Source organism: Hyla sarda, chromosome 3 (assembly GCF_029499605.1).
Source record: "Hyla sarda isolate aHylSar1 chromosome 3, aHylSar1.hap1, whole genome shotgun sequence".
Lineage (NCBI taxonomy): Eukaryota > Metazoa > Chordata > Amphibia > Anura > Hylidae > Hyla > Hyla sarda.
The window spans coordinates 25577366-25603955 of NC_079191.1; the positions used below are offsets into that span (position 1 = coordinate 25577366).

A 26590-nucleotide genomic window follows, 5' to 3' on the forward strand; every position below is an offset into this window, starting at 1 on the left:
CATTTTTGGAACTGTCCAGAGCAGGAGAAAATCCCCCATAGCAAACATATGCTGCTCTGGACAGTTCCTAAAATGGACAGCAGAGGTCAGCAGACGTGACAGAAGAGAAAATCCAAAAAGAAAAGCATTTCCTCTGTAGTATACAGCCCCTAAAAAGTAATGGAAGGATTAAGATTTTTTTTTTTTTCAATAGTAATTTAAAGTAAGTTACAAATCTGTTTAACTTTCTGGCACCAGTTGATAAAAAAATGTAAAAATTTTTTAAAAATTCCACGGGAGTACCCCTTTAATGGTCAAGTACTGTTCACAATCTGACCACAGACTTGCTCCTATATCTAGAGCGCGGCGCTGAAAGCCAAGACCGCACTAAATCCCAATCCGGACTGCCTCTTACACAATAGGGAGGTTTATGTGCGGCGCTGAGCTCCTCGCCGCCGCCGCCGCCGTTCCTTCGAAACAATTATGATTTTTTTTCTTTTTTTTTCGACATTTGCTTTAAACCATATTATCAAAATAGTAATTTTCTCCGAAATGAGATATCCATTTTAAATTGCTACTTGGTGATGCAAAGAATTTCCAGCCCACCTCCGGGCTCACACATCTTCCCCAGTTATTCGTTTGCTTCGTCCCCGGAGCCGGCCCGTGCCAAACTCAACACGACTCATCTGCCAAAAATCATTTGCAAAATCATTTCCAGCGCAGACAGCGCACGTTGTAGAGGTCTGTAAAGAAGGACGTCCTGGTGGATTATTTCCTGCAATGGAGCTCGGGCTGATACAGAGGGTCAGGATCCGGATGATTTGTTATGGACGCTTGGAACATTTGAGCTGCCAGCCTTGTTTTTTTTTTTTTTTTTCCAAAAAGTTATATTTATACCCTGTAATTAAAGGGGAAATGTCAGGGTAGGGAAGAGCTGGCGCGGCATTAGCAGGACTGATTCTTCTTGAGCCTGGGATTGGCTGACCAAGTGGTGGCTTGGGCTGCATTCACATCTCGTTTTTGCATTACGGGTTCCCTTTTTAATTTTTTATTTTCTTTTTGTAAATAAACATATGTCTTCAAAACCGGAACCGAACCGTATACAGTGGTCCCTCAAGTTACAATATTAATTGGTTCTGGGACGACCATTGTATGTTGAAACCATTGTAAGTTGAGACCAGAACTCTATGGAAACCTGGTAATTGGTTCTAAAGGCACCAAAATGTCATCCAAAAAATAGGAAAAAGTGAGGATTAAAGAAAAATAAGTAGATAACTAATAGAGATAAAGCAAGATCGTACATAGAAAAGTAAGAAAAAGCTGCTGGGAGCTGCAAATCACTGTTTATGTCAGTGTTTCCCAAGCAGGGAGCCTCCAGCTGTTGCAAAACTACAACTCCCAGCATGCCCGGACAGCCTTCGGCTGTCCGGGCATGCTGGGAGTTGTAGTTTTGCAACAGCTGGGGGCACCCTGCTTGGGAAGCACTGGTCTATGTAGAGGACAGGGGCTTCTTCGGGGTCCTGTACAGTACACACAGTGTCCTAAAAAATTAACGTGGAGTCGCCCTCACCTGGTGTCCAAAGGAGCAGCTAAGCCTGGTACAGGTAAAAAGTACAGAACATGTAATACCTCCCTGTACTGTAGGGGGCGCTACCAGACACCAGTCAGTGCATACACTTCAGTAATACAGGTAAAGAGTACAGAATATGTAATACCTCCCTGTACTGTAGGGGGGCGCTACCAGACATCAGTCAGTGCATACACTTCAGTAATACAGGTAAAGAGTACAGAACATGTAATACCTCCCTGTACTGTAGGGGGCGCTATCAGACATCAGTCAGTGCATACACTTCAGTAATACAGGTAAAGAGTACAAAACATGTAATACCTCCCTGTACTGTAGGGGGCGCTACCAGACATCAGTCAGTGCATATACTTCAGTAATACAGGTAAAGAGTACAAAACATGTAATACCTCCCTGTACTGTAGGGGGCGCTACCAGACATCAGTCAGTGCATGCACTTCAGTAATACAGGTAGAGTACAGAACATGTAATACCTCCCTGTACTGTAGGGGGAGCTACCAGACATCAGTCAGTGCATACACTTCAGTAATACAGGTAAAGAGTACAGAACATGTAATACCTCCCTGTACTGTAGGGGGTGCTACCAGACACCAGTCAGTGCATGCACTTCAGTAATACAGGTAAAGAGTACAGAACATGTAATACCTCCCTGTACTGTAGGGGGCGCTACCAGACACCAGTTAGTGCATGCACTTCAGTAATACAGGTAAAGAGTACAGAACATGTAATACCTCCCTGTACTGTAGGGGGCGCTACCAGACATCAGTCAGTGCATACACTTCAGTAATACAGGTAAAGAGTACAGAACATGTAATACCTCCCTGTACTGTAGGGGGCGCTACCAGACATCAGTCAGTGCATACACTTCAGTAATACAGGTAAAGAGTACAAAACATGTAATACCTCCCTGTACTGTAGGGGGTGCTACCAGACACCAGTCAGTGCATACACTTCAGTAATACAGGTAAAGAGTACAGAACATGTAATACCTCCCTGTACTGTAGGGGGCGCTATCAGACACCAGTCAATGCATGCACTTCAGTAATACAGGTAGAGTACAGAACATGTCATATCTCCCTGTACTGTAGGGGGCGCTACCAGACACCAGTTAGTGCATGCACTTCAGTAATACAGGTAAAGAGTACAGAACATGTAATACCTCCCTGTACTGTAGGGGGCGCTACCAGACACCAGTCAGTGCATACACTTCAGTAATACAGGTAAAGAGTACAGAACATGTAATACCTCCCTGTACTGTAGGGGGCGCTACCAGACATCAGTCAGTGCATACACTTCAGTAATACAGGTAAAGAGTACAGAACATGTAATACCTCCCTGTACTGTAGGGGGCGCTACCAGACATCAGTCAGTGCATACACTTCAGTAATACAGGTAAAGAGTACCTTGAGTCTGGTTTCAACTTACAATGGTCCAGAAAAGAGCATTGTATGTTGAAACTATTGTATGTTGAGGCCATTGTAAGTTGAGGGATCACTGTACAACCATGTACAACCGTATATACCTCTGTACGGTTTTAAACCGTATACGGTTTGAAAAGCGATGTCCGGTTGCATACATTTTTTGGGGGGAAAAAAGGATACGGTTTTAAGTTTGTCCTTAAAGGGGTTATCCAGGAAAAAACTTTTTTTTATCTTTATATCTTTATATATATCAACTGGCTCCAGAAAGTTAAACAGATTTGTAAATTACTTCTATTAAAAAATCTTAATCCTTTCAGTACTTATGAGCTGCTGAAGTTGAGTTGTTGTTTTCTGTCTAAGTGCTCTCTGATGACACCTGTTTCGGGAACTGCCAAGTTTAGAAGCAAATCTCCATAGCAAACCTCTTCTACTCTGTGCAGTTCCCGAGACAAGCAGAGATGTCAGCAGAGAGCACTGTTGCCAGACAGAAATCAACAACTCAACTTCAGCAGCTGATAATTATTGAAAGGATTAAGATTATTTAATAGAAGTAATTTACAAATCTGTTTTACATTCTGGAGCCAGTTGATATATATAAAAAAAAAGTTTTTCCTGGAATACCCCTTTAACTTTCTGGAGCCAGTTGATAATTAAAGGGGTATTCCAGGAAAAAACTTTTTTTTATATATCAACTGGCTCCAGAATGTAAAACAGATTTGTAAATTGAAAGGATTAAGATTTTTTAATAGAAGTCATTTAATCTGTTTAACTTTCTGGAGCCAGTTGATAATTAAACAGATTAGTAAATTACTTCTATTAAAAAATCTTAATCCTTTCAATAATTATCAGCTGCTGAAGTTGAGTTGTTCTTTTCTGTCTGCCAACAGTGCTCTCTGCTGACATCTCTGCTTGCCTCGGGAACTGCACAGAGTAGAAGAGGTTTGCTATGGGGATTTGCTTCTACTCTGGACAGTTCCCGAGACAGGTGTCATCAGAGAGCACTTAGACCGAAAAGGACAACTCAACTTCAGCAGCTCATAAATACTGAAAGGATTAAGATTTTTTTAATAGACGTAATTTACAAATCTGTTTAACTTTCTGGAGCCAGTTGATATATAAGTTTTTTCCTGGAATACCCCTTTAAATAAAGTTCTTCTTGTTCTATTAGTGGGAAGAACTTTTCGCGTGCACTGCGCATGTGCAAACTGCAAAACCGTATTGTGCAAACCGGATGGAACCGTACACACATACAGTTCTGTACGCTTCCCATTGACCACTATTTTTTTTTTATGTATACGGGTTGTATCCGGTTTTTCACCCGGACATAATACTGTAGTAGACTACGGTTTTGTGTACGTGAAAAAAACGGATAAAAACCGTAAATGGTGCAAAACGTACACAACCGGATGTTACATTTGGCACACGGATTTCAATGACATGTCTATACATACGGTTCCATACGGTTTTTACAGTGAAACCGGATACGGGAACCGTACTGCAAAAGCGAGATGTGAATGCCGCCTTAGATACAAGAGCTCAATGAGTTTTCCCATAAACAGTGTCCCCCAACCTGAGGCTCTCCAACTGGAGCAGAACTACGACTCCCATCATTCTGGGACAGACCTAAAAGATCTACAAAGAAGTTCTAGAAGAACGTTCTCATGATCATATGGGGTGTGGATCTAAATCCCCTCTGGGGCCGTCTCACAAGATGACTTGTTCTCCCATTGGAGGAGCTATTAGGGCAGATGGATATCATAGACAGGGGGTCTCCAGCTGTGGTGCCCTTCTATGAGAATCAACATAGAGCCCCACTCTGATGGGCTCCACCATCCTGAATGCTGGGGGGTCTCAGGCAGCTTCAATATTAAAGGAGTTGTGTTGGATGAGCACTACCTTAAAGGGGTACTCCGGTGGAAAACTTTTTTTTTTTCTTTAAATCAACTGGTGCCAGAAAGTTAAATAGATTTGTAAATTACTTCTATTAAAAAATCTTAATCATCCTTCCAGTACTTATCAGCTGCTGTATACTCCACAGGAAGTTGTTTTCTTTTTTAATTTCTTTTCTGTCTGACCACAGTGCTCTCTGCTGACACCTCTGTCCATGTCAGGAACTGTCCAGAGCAAGAGAGAAATGCTATGGGGATTTGCAGCAGAGAGCACTGTGGTCAGACAGAAAATAAATTAAAAAAGAAAAGAACTTGCTCCGTAGTATACAGCAGCTGATAAGTACAGGAAGGATTAAGATTTTTTAATAGAAATAATTAAAAAATCTGTATGATATGATATGAGATAGATAGATATGAGATAGATAGATAGATAGATAGATAGATATGAGATAGATAGATATGAGATAGATAGATAGATATGAGAGAGATAGATAGATAGATAGATAGATAGATATGAGATAGATAGATAGATAGATTGATATGAGAAAGATAGATATGAGATAGATAGATATGAGATAGATAGATATGAGATAGATAGATATGAGATAGATAGATAGATAGATAGATATGAGATAGATAGATAGATATGAGATAGATAGATATGAGATAGATAGATAGATAGATAGATATGAGATAGATAGATAGATAGATAGATATGAGATAGATAGATAGATTGATATGAGATAGATAGATAGATAGATATGAGATAGATAGATAGATAGATATGAGATAGATAGATATGAGATAGATATGAGATAGATAGATAGATAGATAGATAGATAGATATGAGATAGATAGATAGATAGATATGAGATAGATAGATAGATATGAGATAGATAGATATGAGATAGATAGATATGAGATAGATAGATATGAGATAGATAGATATGAGATAGATATGAGATAGATAGATAGATAGATATGAGATAGATGGATAGATAGATATGAGATAGAAAGATAGATATGAGATAAATAGATATGAGATAGATAGATAGATATGAGATAGAAAGATATGAGATAGATAGATATGAGATAGATAGACATGAGATAGATAGATAGATAGATATGAGATAGATAGATAGATAGATAGATATGAGATAGATAGATAGATAGATAGATATGAGATAGATAGATAGATATGAGATAGAGATATGAGATCGATAGATATGAGATAGATAGATAGATATGAGATAGATAGATAGATAGATAGACATGAGATAGATAGATAGATAGATAGATATGAGATAGATAGATATGAGATAGATAGATATGAGATAGATAGATAGATAGATATGAGATAGATAGATAGATAGATAGATATGAGATAGATAGATAGATAGATATGAGATAGATATGATATAGATAGATATGAGATAGATAGATATGAGATAGATAGATAGATATGAGATAGATAGATAGATAGATAGATAGATATGAGATAGATAGATAAATAGATAGATAGATAGATATGAGATAGATAGATAGATAGATAGATATGAGATAGATATGAGATAGATAGAGAGATATGAGATAGATAGATATGAGATAGATAGATGGATATGAGATAGATAGATAGATAGATAGATAGATGAATAGATATGAGATAGATAGATAGATAGATATGAGATAGATAGATAGATATGAGATAGATAGAGAGATAGAAATGAGATAGATAGATAGATAGAGAGATATAACCGGTTGTTAGGTATAAAGCAGAAGACACTGGGGGAGATTTATCAAAACCTGTGTAGAGGAAGAGTGGTTCAGTTGCCCATAGCAACCAATCAGATCGCTTCTTTCATTTTCCACAGGCCTCTTTAAAAATGAAAGAAGCAATCTGATTGGTTGCTATGGGCAACTGCGCCACTCCTCCTCTACACAGGTTTTGATAAATCTCCCCCACAGAGATTACGAGCTGCTGCACAACTACCCCCAGCATTGCTCGCTCTGGTATTACTCATGGCCTGGACCAGAAGCATTCCCCGGAGCAGCTGTTTCCTGTCCTCGTGAACCCCCCCCCCCCCCCCCTCCCCCCCATATCCTCTTTTTATGAAGCTGCTCAAGAGTTAAAAATAAGATCAAGAAAAAAAGAAAACTATGTAGAAAACAATATTTAACACTAGTAATGGGACAATATATCGGATGTCCCTGGGCCTGCAGGAGACATGCATTATGGGCCTGATCTGAGCTTGGGGTACGGGATAATGACACTGACACTTGGGGTACAGGATAATGACACTGACACTTGGGGTACAGGATAATGACACTTGGGGTACAGGATAATGACACTTGGGGTCCAGGATAATGACACTTGGGGTACAGGATAATGACACATGGGGTCCAGGATAATGATACTTGGGGTACAGGATAATGACACTTGGGGTCCAGGATAATGACACTTGGGGTACAGGATAATGACACATGGGGTCCAGGATAATGATACTTGGGGTACAGGATAATGACACTTGGGGTCCAGGATAATGACACTTGGGGTACAGGATAATGACACATGGGGTCCAGGATAATGATACTTGGGGTACAGGATGATAACACTTGGGGTACAGGATAATGACACTTGGGGTACAGGATAATGACACTGACACTTGGGGTACAGGATAATGACACTGACACTTGGGGTCCAGGATAATGATACTTGGGGTACAGGATAATGACACTTGGGGTACAGGATAATGACACTGACACTTGGGGTACAGGATAATGACACTTGGGGTACAGGATAATGACACTGACACTTGGGGTACAGGATAATGACACTTGGGGTCCAGGATAATGACACTTGGGGTACAGGATAATGACACTTGGGGTACAGGATAATGACACTGACACTTGGGGTACAGGATAATGACACTGACACTTGGGGTACAGGATAATGACACTTGGGGTACAGGATAATGACACTTGGGGTCCAGGATAATGACACTGACACTTGGGGTCCAGGATAATGACACTTGGGGTACAGGATAATGACACTTGGGGTACAGGATAATGACACTGACACTTGGGGTCCAGGATAATGACACTTGGGGTACAGGATAATGACACTTGGGGTACAGGATAATGACACTTGGGGTACATGATAATGACACTTGGGGTACAGGATAATGACACTTGGGGTACAGGATAATGACACTGACACTTGGGGTCCAGGATAATGACACTTGGGGTACAGGATAATGACACTTGGGGTCCAGGATAATGACACTTGGGGTCCAGGATAATGACACTTGGGGTACAGGATAATGACACTGACACTTGGGGTCCAGGATAATGACACTTGGGGTACAGGATAATGACACTTGGGGTACAGGATGATAACACTTGGGGTACAGGATAATGACACTTGGGGTACAGGATAATGACACTGACACTTGGGGTACAGGATAATGACACTGACACTTGGGGTCCAGGATAATGACACTTGGGGTCCAGGATAATGACACTTGGGGTCCAGGATAATGACACTTGGGGTACAGGATAATGACACTTGGGGTCCAGGATAATGACACTTGGGGTACAGGATAATGACACTTGGGGTCCAGGATAATGACACTTGGGGTACAGGATAATGACACTGACACTTGGGGTACAGGATAATGACACTTGGGGTACAGGATAATGATACTTGGGGTACAGGATAATGACACTTGGGGTACAGGATAATGACACTGACACTTGGGGTACTGGATAATGACACTTGGGGTACAGGATAGTGACACTTGGGGTCCAGGATAATGATACTTGGGGTCCAGGATAATGACACTTGGGGTACAGGATAATGACACTTGAGGTCCAGGATAATGACACTTGGGGTCCAGGATAATGACACTTGGGGTACAGGATAATGACACTTGGGGTACAGGATAATGACACTTGGGGTCCAGGATAATGACACTTGGGGTCCAGGATAATGACACTTGGGGTACAGGATAATGATACTTGGGGTACAGGATAATGACACTGACACTTGGGGTACAGGATAATGACACTTGGGGTCCAGGATAATGACACTTGGGGTCCAGGATAATGACACTTGGAGTACAGGATAATGACACTGACACTTGGGGTCCATGATAATGACACTTGGGGTACAGGATAATGACACTTGGGGTACAGGATGATAACACTTGGGGTACAGGATAATGACACTTGGGGTACAGGATAATGACACTGACACTTGGGGTACAGGATAATGACACTGACACTTGGGGTCCAGGATAATGACACTTGGGGTCCAGGATAATGACACTTGGGGTCCAGGATAATGACACTTGGGGTCCAGGATAATGACACTGACACTTGGGGTCCAGGATAATGACACTTGGGGTACAGGATAATGACACTTGGGGTACAGGATAATGACACTTGGGGTCCAGGATAATGACACTTGGGGTACAGGATAATGACACTGACACTTGGGGTACAGGATAATGACACTTGGGGTACAGGATAATGATACTTGGGGTACAGGATAATGACACTTGGGGTACAGGATAATGACACTGACACTTGGGGTACAGGATAATGACACTTGGGGTACAGGATAGTGACACTTGGGGTCCAGGATAATGATACTTGGGGTCCAGGATAATGACACTTGGGGTACAGGATAATGACACTTGGGGTCCAGGATAATGACACTTGGGGTCCAGGATAATGACACTTGGGGTACAGGATAATGACACTTGGGGTACAGGATAATGACACTTGGGGTCCAGGATAATGACACTTGGGGTCCAGGATAATGACACTTGGGGTACAGGATAATGACACTTGGGGTCCAGGATAATGACACTTGGGGTACAGGATAATGACACTTGGGGTACAGGATAATGACACTTGGGGTCCAGGATAATGACACGGGGTACAGGATAATGACACGGGGTACAGGATAATGACACTTGGGGTACAGGATAATGACACTTGGGGTACAGGATAATGACACTTGGGGTACAGGATAATGACACTGACACTTGGGGTACAGGATAATGACACTTGGGGTACAGGATAATAACACTTGGGGTCCAGGATAATGACACTTGGGGTACAGGATGATAACACTTGGGGTACAGGATAATGACACTTGGGGTACAGGATAATGACACTTGGGGTACAGGATAATGACACTTGGGGTACAGGATAATGACACTTGGGGTCCAGGATAATAACACTTGGGGTCCAGGATAATGACACTTGGGGTACAGGATGATAACACTTGGGGTACAGGATAATGACACTTGGGGTACAGGATAATAACACTTGGGGTCCAGGATAATGACACTTGGGGTACAGGATGATAACACTTGGGGTACAGGATAATGACACTTGGGGTACAGGATAATGACACTTGGGGTACAGGATAATGACACTTGGGGTACAGGATAATGACACTTGGGGTACAGGATAATGACACTGACACTTGGGGTACAGGATAATGACACTTGGGGTACAGGATAATAACACTTGGGGTCCAGGATAATGACACTTGGGGTACAGGATGATAACACTTGGGGTACAGGATAATGACACTTGGGGTACAGGATAATGACACTTGGGGTACAGGATAATGACACTGATATTTGGGGTACAGGATGACACTGACACTTGGGGTACAGGATAATGACACTTGGGGTACAGGATAATGACACTTGGGGTGAAAAATATTGAATCACTGACACTTGAGCTCCTAGAAAATGATTTCTTACTTAATTTTAATATTTCTCCCATGGACGTCCAGGGTAAAACCTCTATAATAGACAGTAGACAGGACTGGGGGTCATGGAAACAAGAATAGCTCGGCCATGCTGCCTGCAGCCCTGGAATGTGTAAACAGCCTGTGTATCCTTGCATCAGTTTCCTCAGAAGGTTGCTCAATAAAAATGCCTCTTGATGTGTCATTTCCTGCTTGGCCAAAAGCCTAACGCCTGACAGTCAGAGAAAAGAGCGGAGAACGGAGACCGTACATGTGCCACCGCACGATAATATACACTGCACGACAATATACACTGCATGATAATATACACTGCACGACAATATACACTGCACAACAATATACACTGCACGATAATATACACTGCACGACAATATACACTGCACGATAATATACACTGCACGACAATATACACTGCATGATAATATACACTGCACGACAATATACACTGCACAACAATATACACTGCACGATAATATACACTGCACGACAATATACACTGCACGATAATATACACTGCACGATAATATACACTGCATGATAATATACACTGCACGATAATATACACTGCACGATAATATACACTGCACGATAATATATACTGCACGATAATATACACTGCACGATAATATACACTGCACGATAATATACACTGCACGATAATATACACTGCACGATAATATACACTGCATGATAATATACACTGCACGATAATATACACTGCATGATAATATACACTGCATGATAATATACACTGCACGATAATATACACTGCACGATAATATACACTGCACGATAATATACACTGCATGATAATATACACTGCACGATAATATACACTGCACGATAATATACACTGCATGATAATATACACTGCACGATAATATACACTGCACAACAATATACACTGCATGATAATATACACTGCACGATAATATACACTGCACGATAATATACACTGCATGATAATATACACTGCACAACAATATACACTGCATGATAATATACACTGCACAATAATATACACTGCACGATAATATACACTGCATGATAATATACACTGCACGATAATATACACTGCATGACAATATACACTGCATGATAATATACACTGCACAACAATATACACTGCATGATAATATACACTGCACGATAATATACACTGCATGATAATATACACTGCACAACAATATACACTGCATGATAATATACACTGCACGATAATATACACTGCACGACAATATACACTGCATGATAATATACACTGCACGATAATATACACCGCACGATAATATACACTGCACAACAATATACACTGCACGATAATATATACTGCATGATAATATACACTGCATGATAATATACACTGCACGATAATATACACTGCACGATAATATACACTGCATGATAATATACACTGCACGATAATATACACTGCACGATAATATACACTGCCGCACATACTGGTACACTGCATGATAAAATACATTGCATGATAATATACACTGCACGATAATATACACTGCATGATAATATACACTGCACGACTATATACACTGCCGCACATACTGGGACACTGCACGATAATATACACTGCATGATAATATACACTGCACGATAATATACACTGCACGATAAAATACATTGCATGATAATATAGACTGCACGACTATATACACTGCCGCACATACTGGCACACTGCATGATAATATACACTGCACGATAATATACACTGCACGATAATATACACTGCATGATAATATACACTGCACGATAATATACACTGCATGATAATATACACTGCACGATAATATACACTGCACGATAATATACACTGCCGCACATACTGGTACACTGCACGATAAAATACATTGCATGATAATATACACTGCACGACTATATACACTGCCGCACATACTGGCACACTGCATGATAATATACACTGCATGATAATATACACTGCACGATAATATACACTGCACGATAATATACACTGCATTATAATATACACTGCACGATAATATACACTGCATGATAATATACACTGCACAACAATATACACTGCTGCACATACTGGGACACTGCACGACAATATACACGGCATGATAATATACACTGCACGATAATATACACTGCACAACAATATACACTGCACGATAATATACACTGCACGACAATATACACTGCACAACAATATACACTGCACGATAATATATACTGCACGATAATATACACTGCACGATAATATACACTGCATTATAATATACACTGCACGATAATATACACTGCATGATAATATACACTGCACAACAATATACACTGCCGCACATACTGGTACACTGCACGATAATATACACTGCACGATAATATACACTGCACGATAATATACACTGCACAACAATATACACTGCACGATAATATACACTGCACGACAATATACACTGCACAACAATATACACTGCACGATAATATATACTGCACGATAATATACACTGCACGATAATATACACTGCACGATAATATACACTGCACGATAATATACACTGCACAATAATATACACTGCACGATAATATACACTGCATGATAATATACACTGCACGATAATATACACTGCACGATAATATACACTGCACGATAATATACACTGCACGATAATATACACTGCACGATAATATACACTGCACGATAATATACACTGCACGATAATATACACTGCATGATAATATACACTGCACGATATTATACACTGCACGATAATATACACTGCACGATAATATACACTGCATGATAATATACACTGCACGATAATATACACTGCACAACAATATACACTGCACGATAATATACACTGCATGATAATATACACTGCACGATAATATACACTGCATGATAATATACACTGCACAACAATATACACTGCATGATAATATACACTGCATGATAATATACACTGCACGATATTATACACTGCACGATAATATACACTGCACGATAATATACACTGCTGCACAATATACACTGGAGTTGTAGTTTTGCATCAGCTGAAGGTCCACATTTTGGGCATCCCAGCAGAGGGACATCCCATTATCATTGGGGAAACATTCTCACAAATGGAAAGCAATGGACATAGTTTGTCATATATACAATTTCCATAGATCCCGGCTGTGATCACCTTATTTTTTTTTACAGACAACCCCTTTAAGTGATTTTCCTACCTGCAGCATTTTGTATATCTTGCAAAATAGTGAAGATGTCCAGTTTAAAAAGATAACCTTTATTTTTCGGTTAGTTTAACTTGCTGTACAACAGTTGGCACAAGGATCCAACCCAACGTGTTTCTGATGTAGACATCACATCCTTACTCATGGGCTACTCAAGACCCATGAGTAAGGATGTGATGTGTACATCAGAAACACGTCGGGTTTTAACCCAGTGTCGAGTGCTGTAATGCAATGGAATGATAAATGAAGGCTATCTTTTGAAACTCACTTCTCCATTTTGCAATTTGTATCCTGGCTGGAATCGAGGCCCTGTCCGTGTCACGAAAAGAGCTAGAAGCCTGAAGGTGACGGGCTCAAAGGTGCTGCTGTGCAAACTTTCTTGGGGCATTTTGTACACGGCTTATTTGATAAAAATAAATGTTGTAGACCATTAAAAATTTTCCTTAATGTCTTATTGCGATGCAAACATATGCATATATAGAAATAAAGACCAGCTCACCGCCCTGAAGGAATTCTGTGGTTTCTAGGAAGCACGGAACAAATAGTCAAGCCGCATACTTGGTATGAACAGATAGCAAAAAAAAAATGGTGTAGATTCCAGCTCCCAAAAATAATCGATAAAAGTCCAAAATGTATTTCACATAATTAAAACTGGTGAAAAAATTAAGGTGGTTTTAAAAGCATAGCAGAAACGCCGACACGTTTCGAACCATCATGGTCCTTAGTCATGGCACAGCACTTTTTGCCACATGCATCCTTACATACTCTAGGTATAAATAAATAAATAAACAAACAAATAAATAAATAAATAGGTAAGACAAGAAATGAACACACATGCCTAGATGTGGAAACGCCTCTCATTGACGAATGTTCATTTCTTGTCTTACCTAGAGTATATAAGGAGGCATGTGGCAAACAGTGCTGTGCCATGACTAAGAACCATGATGGTTCGAAATGCGTCGGCGTTTCTGCTATGCTTTTGGTTTTCATTTTTTCACCAATTTTAATTATGTGAACTAAATTTTGGACTTTTATTGGTTATTTTTGGGAGCTGGAATCTACACCATTTTTTATTTTTATTTTTTGCTTATTGCGATGCAATTTACAGGTAAAGAGATACTCTGGACATCCTGAGTTGCAGTTAGTATTATACTTCATAGAAGCTTTGACAGTTCTGCAATATATGCTGTGTTATGACAAATGCTGCTCCGTGGGGGTGGAGCATGATACAGTGATTGAAAGAGCACCAATGAGAGTATCTCGGAATCAAGCCCTGCCCCTGAGGTGCAGTGTAACAGTTTATTCGGCTTTCCATGTTGCAATACCACTGTTCACCACTGGTGGTCCCCAATGACATCACATATACGCCTATGCAGATAAACTAACAAGAAAAACCTAAAGCAAAACTTTCATCGGTGTCATCTACACTAACTTTTCAGCACAGACAGGTAGTGCAGGTGACACTAATAATAACCATACTTATTTGTCCCCGCTCCGTGCTCCAGTTCTCCCGCTTTATTTCTCTCATATCTTCCTTCTGAAGCCGACTTGGGGCATGGACGGAGCTTCCTGACGTCACCGCTGTTTGCCCACAGGAGGGCCAAGCAAAAAAAAAACAGTCAGGAAGCTCCGCCCATGCCCCAAGTCGGCCCCGAATGGAAGATGCTCAAGGAGATAGTGGGAGAATGGGAGCGCGGAGCGGGGACAGGTAAGTATGGTTATCATCAGTGTCATTTGCACTACCTGTATGTACCAACAGGTTTGTGCCGGTGACACTGATGAAAGATTTCTCTTAAAGGGTTTGTCCATAATTTGGAAAGAAAACGTTTTTTTACTCCTGCAATTCTGAACAAAGCCATGAGTGGCGCTGTTCCTGAAAAAAAAAAAAAAGAACGCAATTTAGGATTGAACCTGCTTATTATATGGTCATTCAGTTTTAAAGGGGTACTCCGCCCATGGACATCTCATCCCCTATCCAAAGGATATGGGATAAGATGTCTGATCGCGGGAGGGTTCAGCAGCTGGGACTTCTCTGTGCAGCACCCGGGGTTCATTTAGAACGCTTGTAGCAGGTGGCAGGGATCGTGACGTCATGGACACGCCCCTCGTGATGTCACGCCTCGCCCCCTCAATGCAAGTCTATGGGAGGGGGCGTGGCGGACGCCACGCCCCCTCCCATAGACTTGCATTGAGGAGGCGAGGCGTGACGTCACGAGGGGCGTGCCCGTGACATCACGACCCCTGCCACCCGCTACAAGCGTTTGGAACAAAACGTTCAAAACGCTCAGGCAGCGGAGTACCCCTCTATAAGGGTCTCCCACTACCAGTCATGGAATATCTCCAAAGATGATAAATAGTGCCAAAAATGACTACACGGGAAGTGATTCCAACATCTGTATTCATGACGTCTGGCACTTATGGTCATCTGGTGTGTAAAACATCCCACAGTCGACCCCCCCACCCCTGGCTTCTCCCCTCGTCTTTATGTCATTGGGAAGCAATGTGAAATCCGGTCTCTTATACTCTTTCTCATACAGATGTATATGTCGAGGGAGTTAGTCTTTTTTTTTTCTTTGTATGTCATGATAAAAATAGTTTGGCCTGTCCCGGACTTATTCCCTCCTCCTGTCCCGGACTTATTCCCTCCTCCTGTCCTGGACTTATTCCCTCCTCCTGTTCTGGAGGTGGACATTTACATTCCTAAAGGGGGTTTCCATTCATTCCCAAATCAGACTCGGTCACTACATAAAAAACAAGTTAAGAAACTTTGTAATATTCTTTTCGTTTTTACTTCCCACCAGTTTCAGTAAATAGAAATATTCTTGTCTCTATTTAAAACCTCAAAAAGTATCCTGAATTAATTCTGCTCACAGATAGCTACAATGAATTGGGGGAGGTCTGTCAGAGATCTGTGCCGCAGCATTTAATTCAGAGAGTAATGTGTGTCCTGATACATTGTAACGGACCCTCAGCTTTGCGAGGACAGCTTTTCAGCCTCTGAGTGCAATTCGCACTACAGAATTCAAAGCGGAGAAATTCCGATGCAGCAGCCTCCCATTGTTTTTACTTAGATTCTGCTTCACCATTTACACCTTCTGACGCAGAAATTCTGGATCCCAGACTCATGGCGGGAGAAATCGAAATAGGAGAAATCGAAAATGGCCGACAATTCATATTAGTAACAAAAACCTCTCACACATGTGGGTGCCTCAGCAAATTTCAGAACAGAGCCCACCCTCATGTTCTGGTTCACTTCTACCCTCCACACTCCAACTAGGACGACACAGCACTAGTTCCCTGGTACCTCTCCCTTTATTTGAAAGACGGTTGACCAGACTCTCAGATTATGTGGCTGCTTAACTTCATAGCAGCTACCCTTATGGTACTTAGACCATAACTTACATAGTTACATAGGGTTAAAGGGTACCTTTCATCCAAAATTGCAGAATGACTCAAACTGCAGCCGGCACACAAACAAGCTCAGCACTGCTCCCTGGCAGGGAGCAGTGCTGAGCTTGTCTGTGTCCCGGCTGCAGTCTGAGATTAAGGACTCCAGCATGAGTCTGAAATCTATAAAAAAAAAAAAAAAAGGCTTGTGGCCAAGTTACATAGTTACATTAGGTTAAAGGGTATCTTTCATCCCAAAAACTTTTGATATATCATAGATTAAAGTATGCAGAATGACTCAGACTGCAGCAGGGACACAGACAAGCTCAGCACTGCTCCCTGGCAGGGAGTAGTGCTGAGCTTGTCTGTGTCCCGGCTGCAGTCTGAGATTTAGGACTCCAGCATGAGTCTGAAATCTATTTTTTTTTTTTTAAAGGCTTGCGGCCAGGACTGGTAGGGAGACCCCTGGTGGTGATTTTTTTCAAAGTGGAAAATTAAATAGAAAGAAGCATATTTTTTAATAACATGCTATTGGAAAGTTTTTCTGCATACATTGATCTATAATATATCAAAAGTTTTTTCGATGAAAGGTACCGTTTAATCAAGTTCAACCTACGACCATACATATTTCTTCCAATATGGCGTCAGAATAAATCCATGGATCAAACGTTCTATCCCCATAAATCTAGTATCCATAACCTGTGATATTATCTTTTTTTTTTCCCATAAAAACATCCAGAACCCAGAACTTGTTTACTGAGTCAAACATCACCACATCATGAGGCAGAGAGTTCCATTGTCTCACTGCTCTTACAGTAAAGAACCCCTGTCTGTACTGATCACCATCACCATCGTTGGGCTTTTCACATCTAAAGGTGCGTTCACACGGCCATCTGTCCCCGTTTTTTTATCCCCTTTTCGGTTCCGTTCTTGCAGGCTGTAAACGGATTAAAAACTATTTTTTTTAAATCCCATTCATGTCAATGGGATTTTTTTACAAACCGTTTACAACCGTTTGCACCCGTCTGCGCTCATTTCCGTTTTTTTTTTTTTACGGCAGAAAAAACAGCACATGCGGTATTTTTTCTTTAGCCAAAAAATAAAAAACGGAAGAAAAAAAAAACGGATACAGTAAATTTAACATTGAAGTCTATGGAAAACGGATGAGCCTTTAATGTCATCAGTTTGCATCAGTTTTTCAATCCGTTTTTTTTTTTTTATCCGTTTTTACTTCTGAGCATGCTCAGAACAAAAAAAAATGTTTTTTTTTTGGTTTATTAGCTGAACAATAACGGATACAAACAGATAACATCCGTTATTGTCCTTTTTTTTAATTTATTTATTTATTTTTATTTAAAGTCCGTTTTTTTTTTTGTTTTTTTGACGGGACAAGAACGAAACGGGTCTAGACGTCCGTGTGAACGCAGCCTATGTCTTCACGACTCCACTGCTCGCTGTTGGCAAACGCTGAGAACTAAAACTTCTTCTTCCTATTACCCGTCTGCCATAAATCATTTTGTTTCATAACATTCTCCCGTCTTATCAGCGGAATATAAATATTTTCTCGCAAAATCTGGGCATTCGACCTTAAAGAGTCACTCTGACACTCCGTAATCTGCTCTGTGGTGCGCGCACAGAAGCTGCATTGTGTCAGTGTTTTCAGCGAAATATTTGACATCACCAGACGAATGCGAGGAAACCAGGTTCATTTAGCTGCATCCAACCGCGGTAATTGCCCCCTAATTCTACAGATCAAACAATTATTTACGCTGTCAGACAATGACGATGAATGCGCCATTTCTTAACAACTACGGGTATTGTCTACAGCAGTGTTTCCCAACCAGGGTGCCTCCAGCTGTTGCAAAACTACAAATCCCAGCATGCCCGGACAGCCGTTGGCTGTCCGGGCATGCTGGGAATTGTAGTTTTTGCAACAGCTGGAGGCACCCTGGTTGGGAAGCACTGGTCTACAGGTCTAGAGTAGCGCTGAGTATTGATATTGTATCCAATACCAGATGAAATAATGTAAGACTTTATTCAGGTCATATCATCATCGTCTTATAGTTTTAGTATTGCGGGGGTTAAAATGAAATTAGCTAAAAAAAAAAAAAAAAATCTGCATTAATAAAGTGTGGGGAAAACGTCTTTCAGGACCCGCAGGAACAATTGCTCTGTTCCATTGATTTTAAAGGGGTACTCCGGTGGAAAACTTTTTTTTTTTTTTTTAAATCAAACGGTGCCAGAAAGTTAAACAGATTTGTAAATTACTTCTATTAAAAAATCTTAATCCTTCCAGTACTTATTAGCTGCTGAATACTACAGAGGTAATGGTTTTCTTTTTGGAACACAGAGCTCTCTGCTGACATCACGAGCACAGTGCTCTCTGCTGATGTCTCTGTCCATTTTAGGAACTGTCCAGAGCAGCATATGTTTTCTATGGGGATTTTCTCCTGCTCTGGACAGTTCTTAAAATGGACAGAGATGTCAGCAGAGAGCACTGTGGTCATGATGTCAGCAGAGAGCACTGTGCTCGTGATGTCAGCATAGAGCTCTGTGTTCCAAAAAGAAAAGAATTTCCTCTGAAGTATTCAGCAGCTAATAAGTACTGGAAGGATTAAGATTTTTAAATAGAAGTTTTAAATACATTTTAAACAAAACTTTCTGGTACCAGTTGATTTAAAAAAAAAAAAAAAAAGTTTTTCACCCCTTTAAAGGGATTGTCCAGTGAAAAACATTTCATCCCCTAACCGCAGGATAAGTGTCTAATCGCGGGGGATCCAGCCGTGATTGATAGTAAAGCAGAGATAATCACTAAAATCTTATTTTATGGACAATGTTAACAAAGAGATGAGAGTATTTTAATATGGGACTTACGTCTTGGTTCCCTCGGCCCATCCACTGTCACTTTTATGGCTCTATGGTAGGTGGCGACTTGAGGTGGATTGGTAAAGACTGTAATGGTCAACGTAAAGCTCTTTCCTGCCATAGAGAATAGAGATGATGGCGTTAAACAGGTGTTAAGGTGGCGTTAAACAGGTGTTATTCCAGTATAACAGTAGTATATATTACACAATAGTACAGAAAAGTTAAAGGGGTTATCCAGGAAAAAACTTTTTTTTCATATATCAACTGGATCCAGAAAGTTAAACAGATTTGTAAATTACTTCTGTTAAAAAAATCTTAATCCTTTCAGTACTTATGAGCTTCTGAAGTTGAGTTGTTCTTATTTGTCTAAGTGCTCTCTGATGACACGCGTCTCGGGAACCGCCCAGTTTAGAAGAAAATCTCCGTAGCAAACCTCTTCTAAACTGGGTGGTTCCCGAGACAGGTGTCATCAGAGAGCACTTAGACAGAAAAGAACAACTCAACTTCAGTAGCTCATAAGTACTGAAAGGATTAAGATTTTTTTTATAGAAGTAATTTACAAATCTGTTTAACTTTCTGGATCCAGTTGATATATGAAAAAAAGTTTTTTCCTGGATAACCCCTTTAAAGTGATGAGTTGAATCTGTTGTTGGAATAAAATAAGTTAGTATGTTGAGTGAATATCGGTGATGTTGCTTTAAGAGTACCTCTCATGATCTTGTTAAATTTTATAATCCACCCAGCTCACTGCCCCCACCCCCTGCCTTATTTTTAAAATTCTTTAGTTTTCAACCCTGATATTGCTCTGTATTTTCTGCTCAGTCTCAGTCAGATTCACAGACTGGGAAGGGGCGTTCCCCAGCAGGCGTGACATCATCTGAAGCCATACAAGGGAGAACTTCCTCCCTCACTCTGCTACACACAGCCCAGAGCAGTGAACTGTGTGAGATGAGCTATGATTGGCTAAGGCTGCACACACACACCCTCAGCACTCCAGACTGCATTTTCTGAATGTGGACTTCTGCCAGGCCAGCAGGAGTCCAAAGTCTGTGCAAGAGATGAAGGGGAAATGTGCTCCGGACAAGTAGAGAGACACCTAGTGGCAGCTTTTGTAAACACAAATAAAACATAGAAAACTTCATGTACATTAGAAAGATTTTTTAATTTACCATAAGGAGTGCAATAGCAAACAATTTGTGTTAATAATAGTGCCCATTTAAAGGGGTACTCCAGAAAAAAAATTATAATTGGTAGTGCCTTAAAGCTATACAGAGTCGTAAATTTTGTCTATTTAAAAAATAAAATAAAATAAACCCTCAAGACTTCAAGTATTAATCCTCAACTATATATAGTGGAGAAAGTCATGTAGTCTTTCCAGTCAGACATGGTGCTCTCTGCTGCCACCTCTGTCAATGTCAGGAACTGCAGAGTGTACAAGCAAATTCCCATGGCAACCATCTTCTTCTATGGACAATTTCTGACACGGACAGAGGTGGCAGCAGAGTGCAGACTGGAAAGCATATATGACTTCCTCCAGGGAATACACCAACCGATTGGTACAGAATAACTTTTTCACTCCAGAATGCCCTTTTAATAACTGTCTCATTAACATGTTTTCTACATAATTAGGAAAAACATTAAAGCCATAATTAGCTCCATCAAGAGCAATAGCTGACATCCTGATAGTATGAGAAAAGCAAATTCTATGCTGAAAGAGTTAAAAGAGTTCCCTGAGAAAACAACATTTACCAGCACTTAAATTGCCATAATTGATGCCACGCCCCTTCCATAGACTTGCATTGAGGGGGGGTTGTTGTGACGTCCCGAGCCCCAGCGCCCGCACTCAGCGTTCGGAAAAAAATGTTTCGAACACTGACGCAGTGGAGTACCCCTTTAAAGGGTTACTTCGGTGGCAAACTTTTCAACTGATGCCAGAAAGTTTAACAGATTTGTAAATTACTTTTATTAAAAAAATCTTAATCCTTCCAATACTTATTAGCTGCTGAATACTTCAGAGGAAATTATTTTTCTTTTTGGAACACAGAACTCTCTGCTGACATCATGACCACAGTGCTCTCTGCTGACATCTCTGTCCATTTTAAGAACTGTCCAGAGCAGGAGAAAATCCCCATAGAAAACATATGCTACTCTGGACAGTTCCTAAAATGGACAGAGATGTCAGCAGAGAGCACTGTGCTCGTGATGTCAGCAGAGAGCACTGGGTTCCAAAAAGAAAAGAATTTCTGTCACGATACCGGCTGGCAGGTAGTGGATCCTCTGTGCCGGAGAGGGATTGGCGTGGACCGTGCTAGTGGATCGGTTCTAAGTCACTACTGGTTTTCACCAGAGCCCGCCGCAAAGCGGGATGGTCTTGCTGCGGCGGTAGTGACCAGGTCGTATCCACTAGCAACGGCTCACCTCTCTGGCTGCTGAAGATAGGCGCGGTACAAGGGAGTAGACAGAAGCAAGGTCGGACGTAGCAGAAGGTCGGGGCAGGCAGCAAGGATCGTAGTCAGGGGCAACGGCAGGAGGTCTGGAACACAGGCTAGGAACACACAAGGAAACGCTTTCACTGGCACAATGGCAACAAGATCCGGCAAGGGAGTGTAGGGGAAGTGAGGTGATATAGGGAAGTGCACAGGTGAACACACTAATTGGAATCACTGCGCCAATCAGCGGCGCAGTGGCCCTTTAAATCGCAAAGACCCGGCGCGCGCGCGCCCTAGGGAGCGGGGCCGCGCGCGCCGGGACAGGACCGAGGGAGAGCGAGTCAGGTACGGGAGCCGGGGTGCGCATCGCGAGCGGGCGCTACCCGCATCGCGAATCGCATCCCGGCTGGAAGCGGAATCGCAGCGCCCCGGGTTAGTGGATCTGACCGGAGCGCTGCAGTGGGGAGAGTGTAGCGAGCGCTCCGGGGAGGAGCGGGGACCCGGAGCGCTCGGCGTAACAGTACCCCCCCCCTTGGGTCTCCCCCTCTTCTTAGAGCCTGAGAACCTGAGGAGCAGACTTTTGTCTAGGATGTTGTCCTCAGGTTCCCAGGATCTCTCTTCTGGACCACAACCCTCCCAATCCACTAAAAAAAAAGTTTTCCCTCTGACCTTTTTAGATGCTAGGATCTCTTTGACGGAGAAGATGTCCGAGGAGCCGGAAACAGGAGTGGGAGGAACAGATTTGGGAGAGAAACGGTTGATGATGAGTGGTTTAAGAAGAGAAACGTGAAAGGCATTAGGGATACGAAGAGAAGGAGGAAGAAGAAGTTTGTAAGAGACAGGATTAATCTGAGACAAAATTTTGAAAGGACCAAGATAGCGTGGTCCCAACTTGTAGCTAGGGACACGGAAGCGGACATATTTAGCGGAGAGCCATACCTTGTCTCCAGGGGAAAAAATGGGAGGAGCTCTTCTTTTCTTATCCGCGAACTTCTTCATGCGTGATGAAGCCTGTAAGAGAGAATTTTGGGTCTCTCTCCATATGATGGAAAGGTCACGAGAAATTTCATCCACAGCGGGCAGACCAGAGGGCAAGGGGGTAGGGAGGGGGGGAAGAGGGTGACGGCCGTACACCACGAAAAATGGGGATTTGGAGGAAGATTCAGAGACTCTGAAGTTATACGAGAATTCGGCCCATGGAAGGAGATCTGCCCAGTCATCCTGGCGGGAGGAAACAAAATGTCGTAAATAATCACCCAAGACCTGGTTAATTCTTTCTACTTGTCCATTGGATTGGGGATGATATGCAGAAGAAAAATTTAATTTAATCTTGAGTTGTTTACAGAGAGCCCTCCAGAATTTAGACACGAATTGGACGCCTCTATCCGAGACGATCTGCGTAGGCAACCCGTGAAGACGAAAAATGTGTACAAAAAATTGTTTAGCCAACTGAGGCGCTGAAGGAAGACCAGGAAGAGGGATGAAATGTGCCATTTTGGAGAATCGATCAACGACCACCCAAATAACAGTGTTGCCACGGGAAGGGGGTAAATCAGTAATAAAATCCATACCAATCAGAGACCAAGGCTGTTCGGGGACAGGCAGGGGATGAAGAAAACCAGCGGGCTTCTGGCGAGGAGTCTTATCCCGGGCACAGATAGTGCAGGCTCGCACAAAGTCCACAACATCCGTCTCCAGAGTCGGCCACCAATAGAAGCGGGAGATGAGTTGCACAGATTTCTTGATGCCCACATGACCTGCGAGATGGGAGGAGTGACCCCATTTGAGGATTCCGAGGCGTTGGCGTGGAGAAACAAAGGTCTTTCCTGGAGGAGTTTGCCTGATGGAGGCTGGAGAAGTGGAGATCAGGCAGTCAGGAGGAATGATGTGTTGCGGAGAGAGTTCAATTTCTGAGGCATCCGAGGAACGAGAGAGAGCATCGGCCCTAATGTTCTTATCGGCAGGCCGAAAGTGAATTTCAAAATTAAATCGGGCAAAGAACAGAGACCACCGGGCCTGGCGAGGATTCAGCCGTTGGGCAGACTGGAGGTAGGAGAGGTTCTTGTGATCGGTGTAAATAATAACTGGAAATCTTGATCCCTCCAGCAGATGCCTCCATTCCTCAAGTGCTAATTTGATGGCTAGAAGCTCTCGATCCCCGATGGAGTAGTTCCTCTCCGCCGGAGAGAAGGTCCTAGAAAAAAAACCACAAGTGACAGCATGCCCGGAAGAATTTTTTTGTAGAAGAACAGCTCCAGCTCCCACTGAGGAGGCATCAACCTCCAATAGGAAGGGTTTGGAAGGGTCAGGTCTGGAGAGCACGGGAGCCGAAGAAAAGGCAGACTTGAGTCGTTTAAAGGCGTCTTCCGCTTGAGGAGGCCAAGACTTGGGATCGGCATTTTTTTTGGTTAAAGCCACGATAGGAGCCACAACGGTAGAAAAATGTGGAATAAATTGCCTGTAATAATTGGCGAACCCCAAAAAGCGTTGGATAGCACGGAGTCCGGAGGGGCGTGGCCAATCTAAGACGGCAGAGAGTTTGTCTGGATCCATTTGTAGTCCCTGGCCAGAGACCAAGTATCCTAGAAAAGGAAGAGATTGGCATTCAAACAGACATTTCTCAATTTTGGCAAAGTTGATTGTCACGAAGTCTCTGAAGAACCATACGGACATGCTGGCGGTGTTCTTCTAGATTGGCAGAAAAAATTAGGATATCAAAGAGTTCAGAGATGAGGGGTAGGGGGTAGCGGTTCTTAACCGTGATTTTATTAAGACCGCGGTAGTCAATGCAAGGACGTAGGGAGCCATCTTTTTTGGACACAAAGAAAAATCCGGCTCCGGCAGGAGAGGAGGATTTACGGATAAAGCCCTTTTTTAAATTTTCCTGGACGTATTCAGACATGGCAAGAGTCTCTGGGGCAGAGAGAGGATAAATTCTGCCCCGGGGTGGAGTAGTGCCCGGGAGGAGGTCGATAGGACAATCATAAGGCCTGTGAGGAGGTAGAGTCTCAGCTTGTTTTTTGCAGAAAACATCCGCAAAGTCCATATAGGCCTTAGGGAGACCGGTTACTGGAGGAACCACAGAGTCACGGCAAGGGTTACTGGGAACCGGTTTTAGACAGTCCTTGGAACAAGAGGGCCCCCAACTCTTGATCTCCCCAGTGGACCAATCCAGGGTTGGGGAATGAAGTTGAAGCCAGGGAAGTCCAAGGAGAATTTCAGAAGTGCAATTGGGGAGGACCAAAAGTTCAATCCTCTCGTGATGAGATCCGATGCTCATTAGAAGGGGCTCCGTGCGGAAACGTATGGTACAGTCCAATCTTTCATTGTTTACACAATTGATGTAAAGGGGTCTGGCGAGACTGGTTACTGGGATGTTGAACCTGTTGACGAGAGAGGCCAAAATAAAATTTCCTGCAGATCCAGAGTCCAAGAAGGCCATAGTAGAGAAGGAGAAGGCAGGGGCAGACATCCGCACAGGCACAGTAAGACGTGGAGAAGCAGAGTAGACATCAAGGACTGTCTCACCTTTGTGCGGAGTCAGCGTACGTCTTTCCAGGCGGGGAGGACGGATAGGACAATCCCTCAGGAAGTGTTCGGTACTAGCACAGTACAGGCAGAGGTTCTCCATGCGGCGTCGTGTCCTCTCTTGAGGTGTCAGGCGAGACCGGTCGACCTGCATAGCCTCCACGGCGGGAGGCACAGAAACGGATTGCAGGGGACCAGAGGAGAGAGGATCCGAGGAGAAGAAACGCCTCGTGCGAACAGAGTCCATATCTTGGCGGAGCTCCTGACGCCTTTCGGAAAAACGCATGTCAATGCGAGTGGCTAGGTGAATGAGTTCATGTAGATTAGCAGGGATTTCTCGTGCGGCCAGAACATCTTTAATGTTGCTGGATAGGCCTTTTTTAAAGGTCGCGCAGAGGGCCTCATTATTCCAGGATAATTCTGAAGCAAGAGTACGGAATTGTACGGCATACTCGCCAACGGAAGAATTACCCTGGACCAGGTTCAACAGGGCAGTC

General features: G+C 42.4%; 1 protein-coding gene across 2 annotated transcripts in view; it reads right to left on the reverse strand.

Annotated features, from left to right (window-relative positions):
• Window positions 1–26590, reverse strand: part of RUNX2 (RUNX family transcription factor 2) — a 107427-nt gene that overhangs the window by 46421 nt on the left and 34416 nt on the right. For both annotated transcript variants that reach the window (XM_056563926.1, XM_056563925.1), the window contains exon 3: window positions 20146–20250. In XM_056563926.1, the coding sequence (XP_056419901.1) occupies window positions 20146–20250 (105 nt within the window). The remainder of the gene's footprint in view (window positions 1–20145; window positions 20251–26590) is intronic.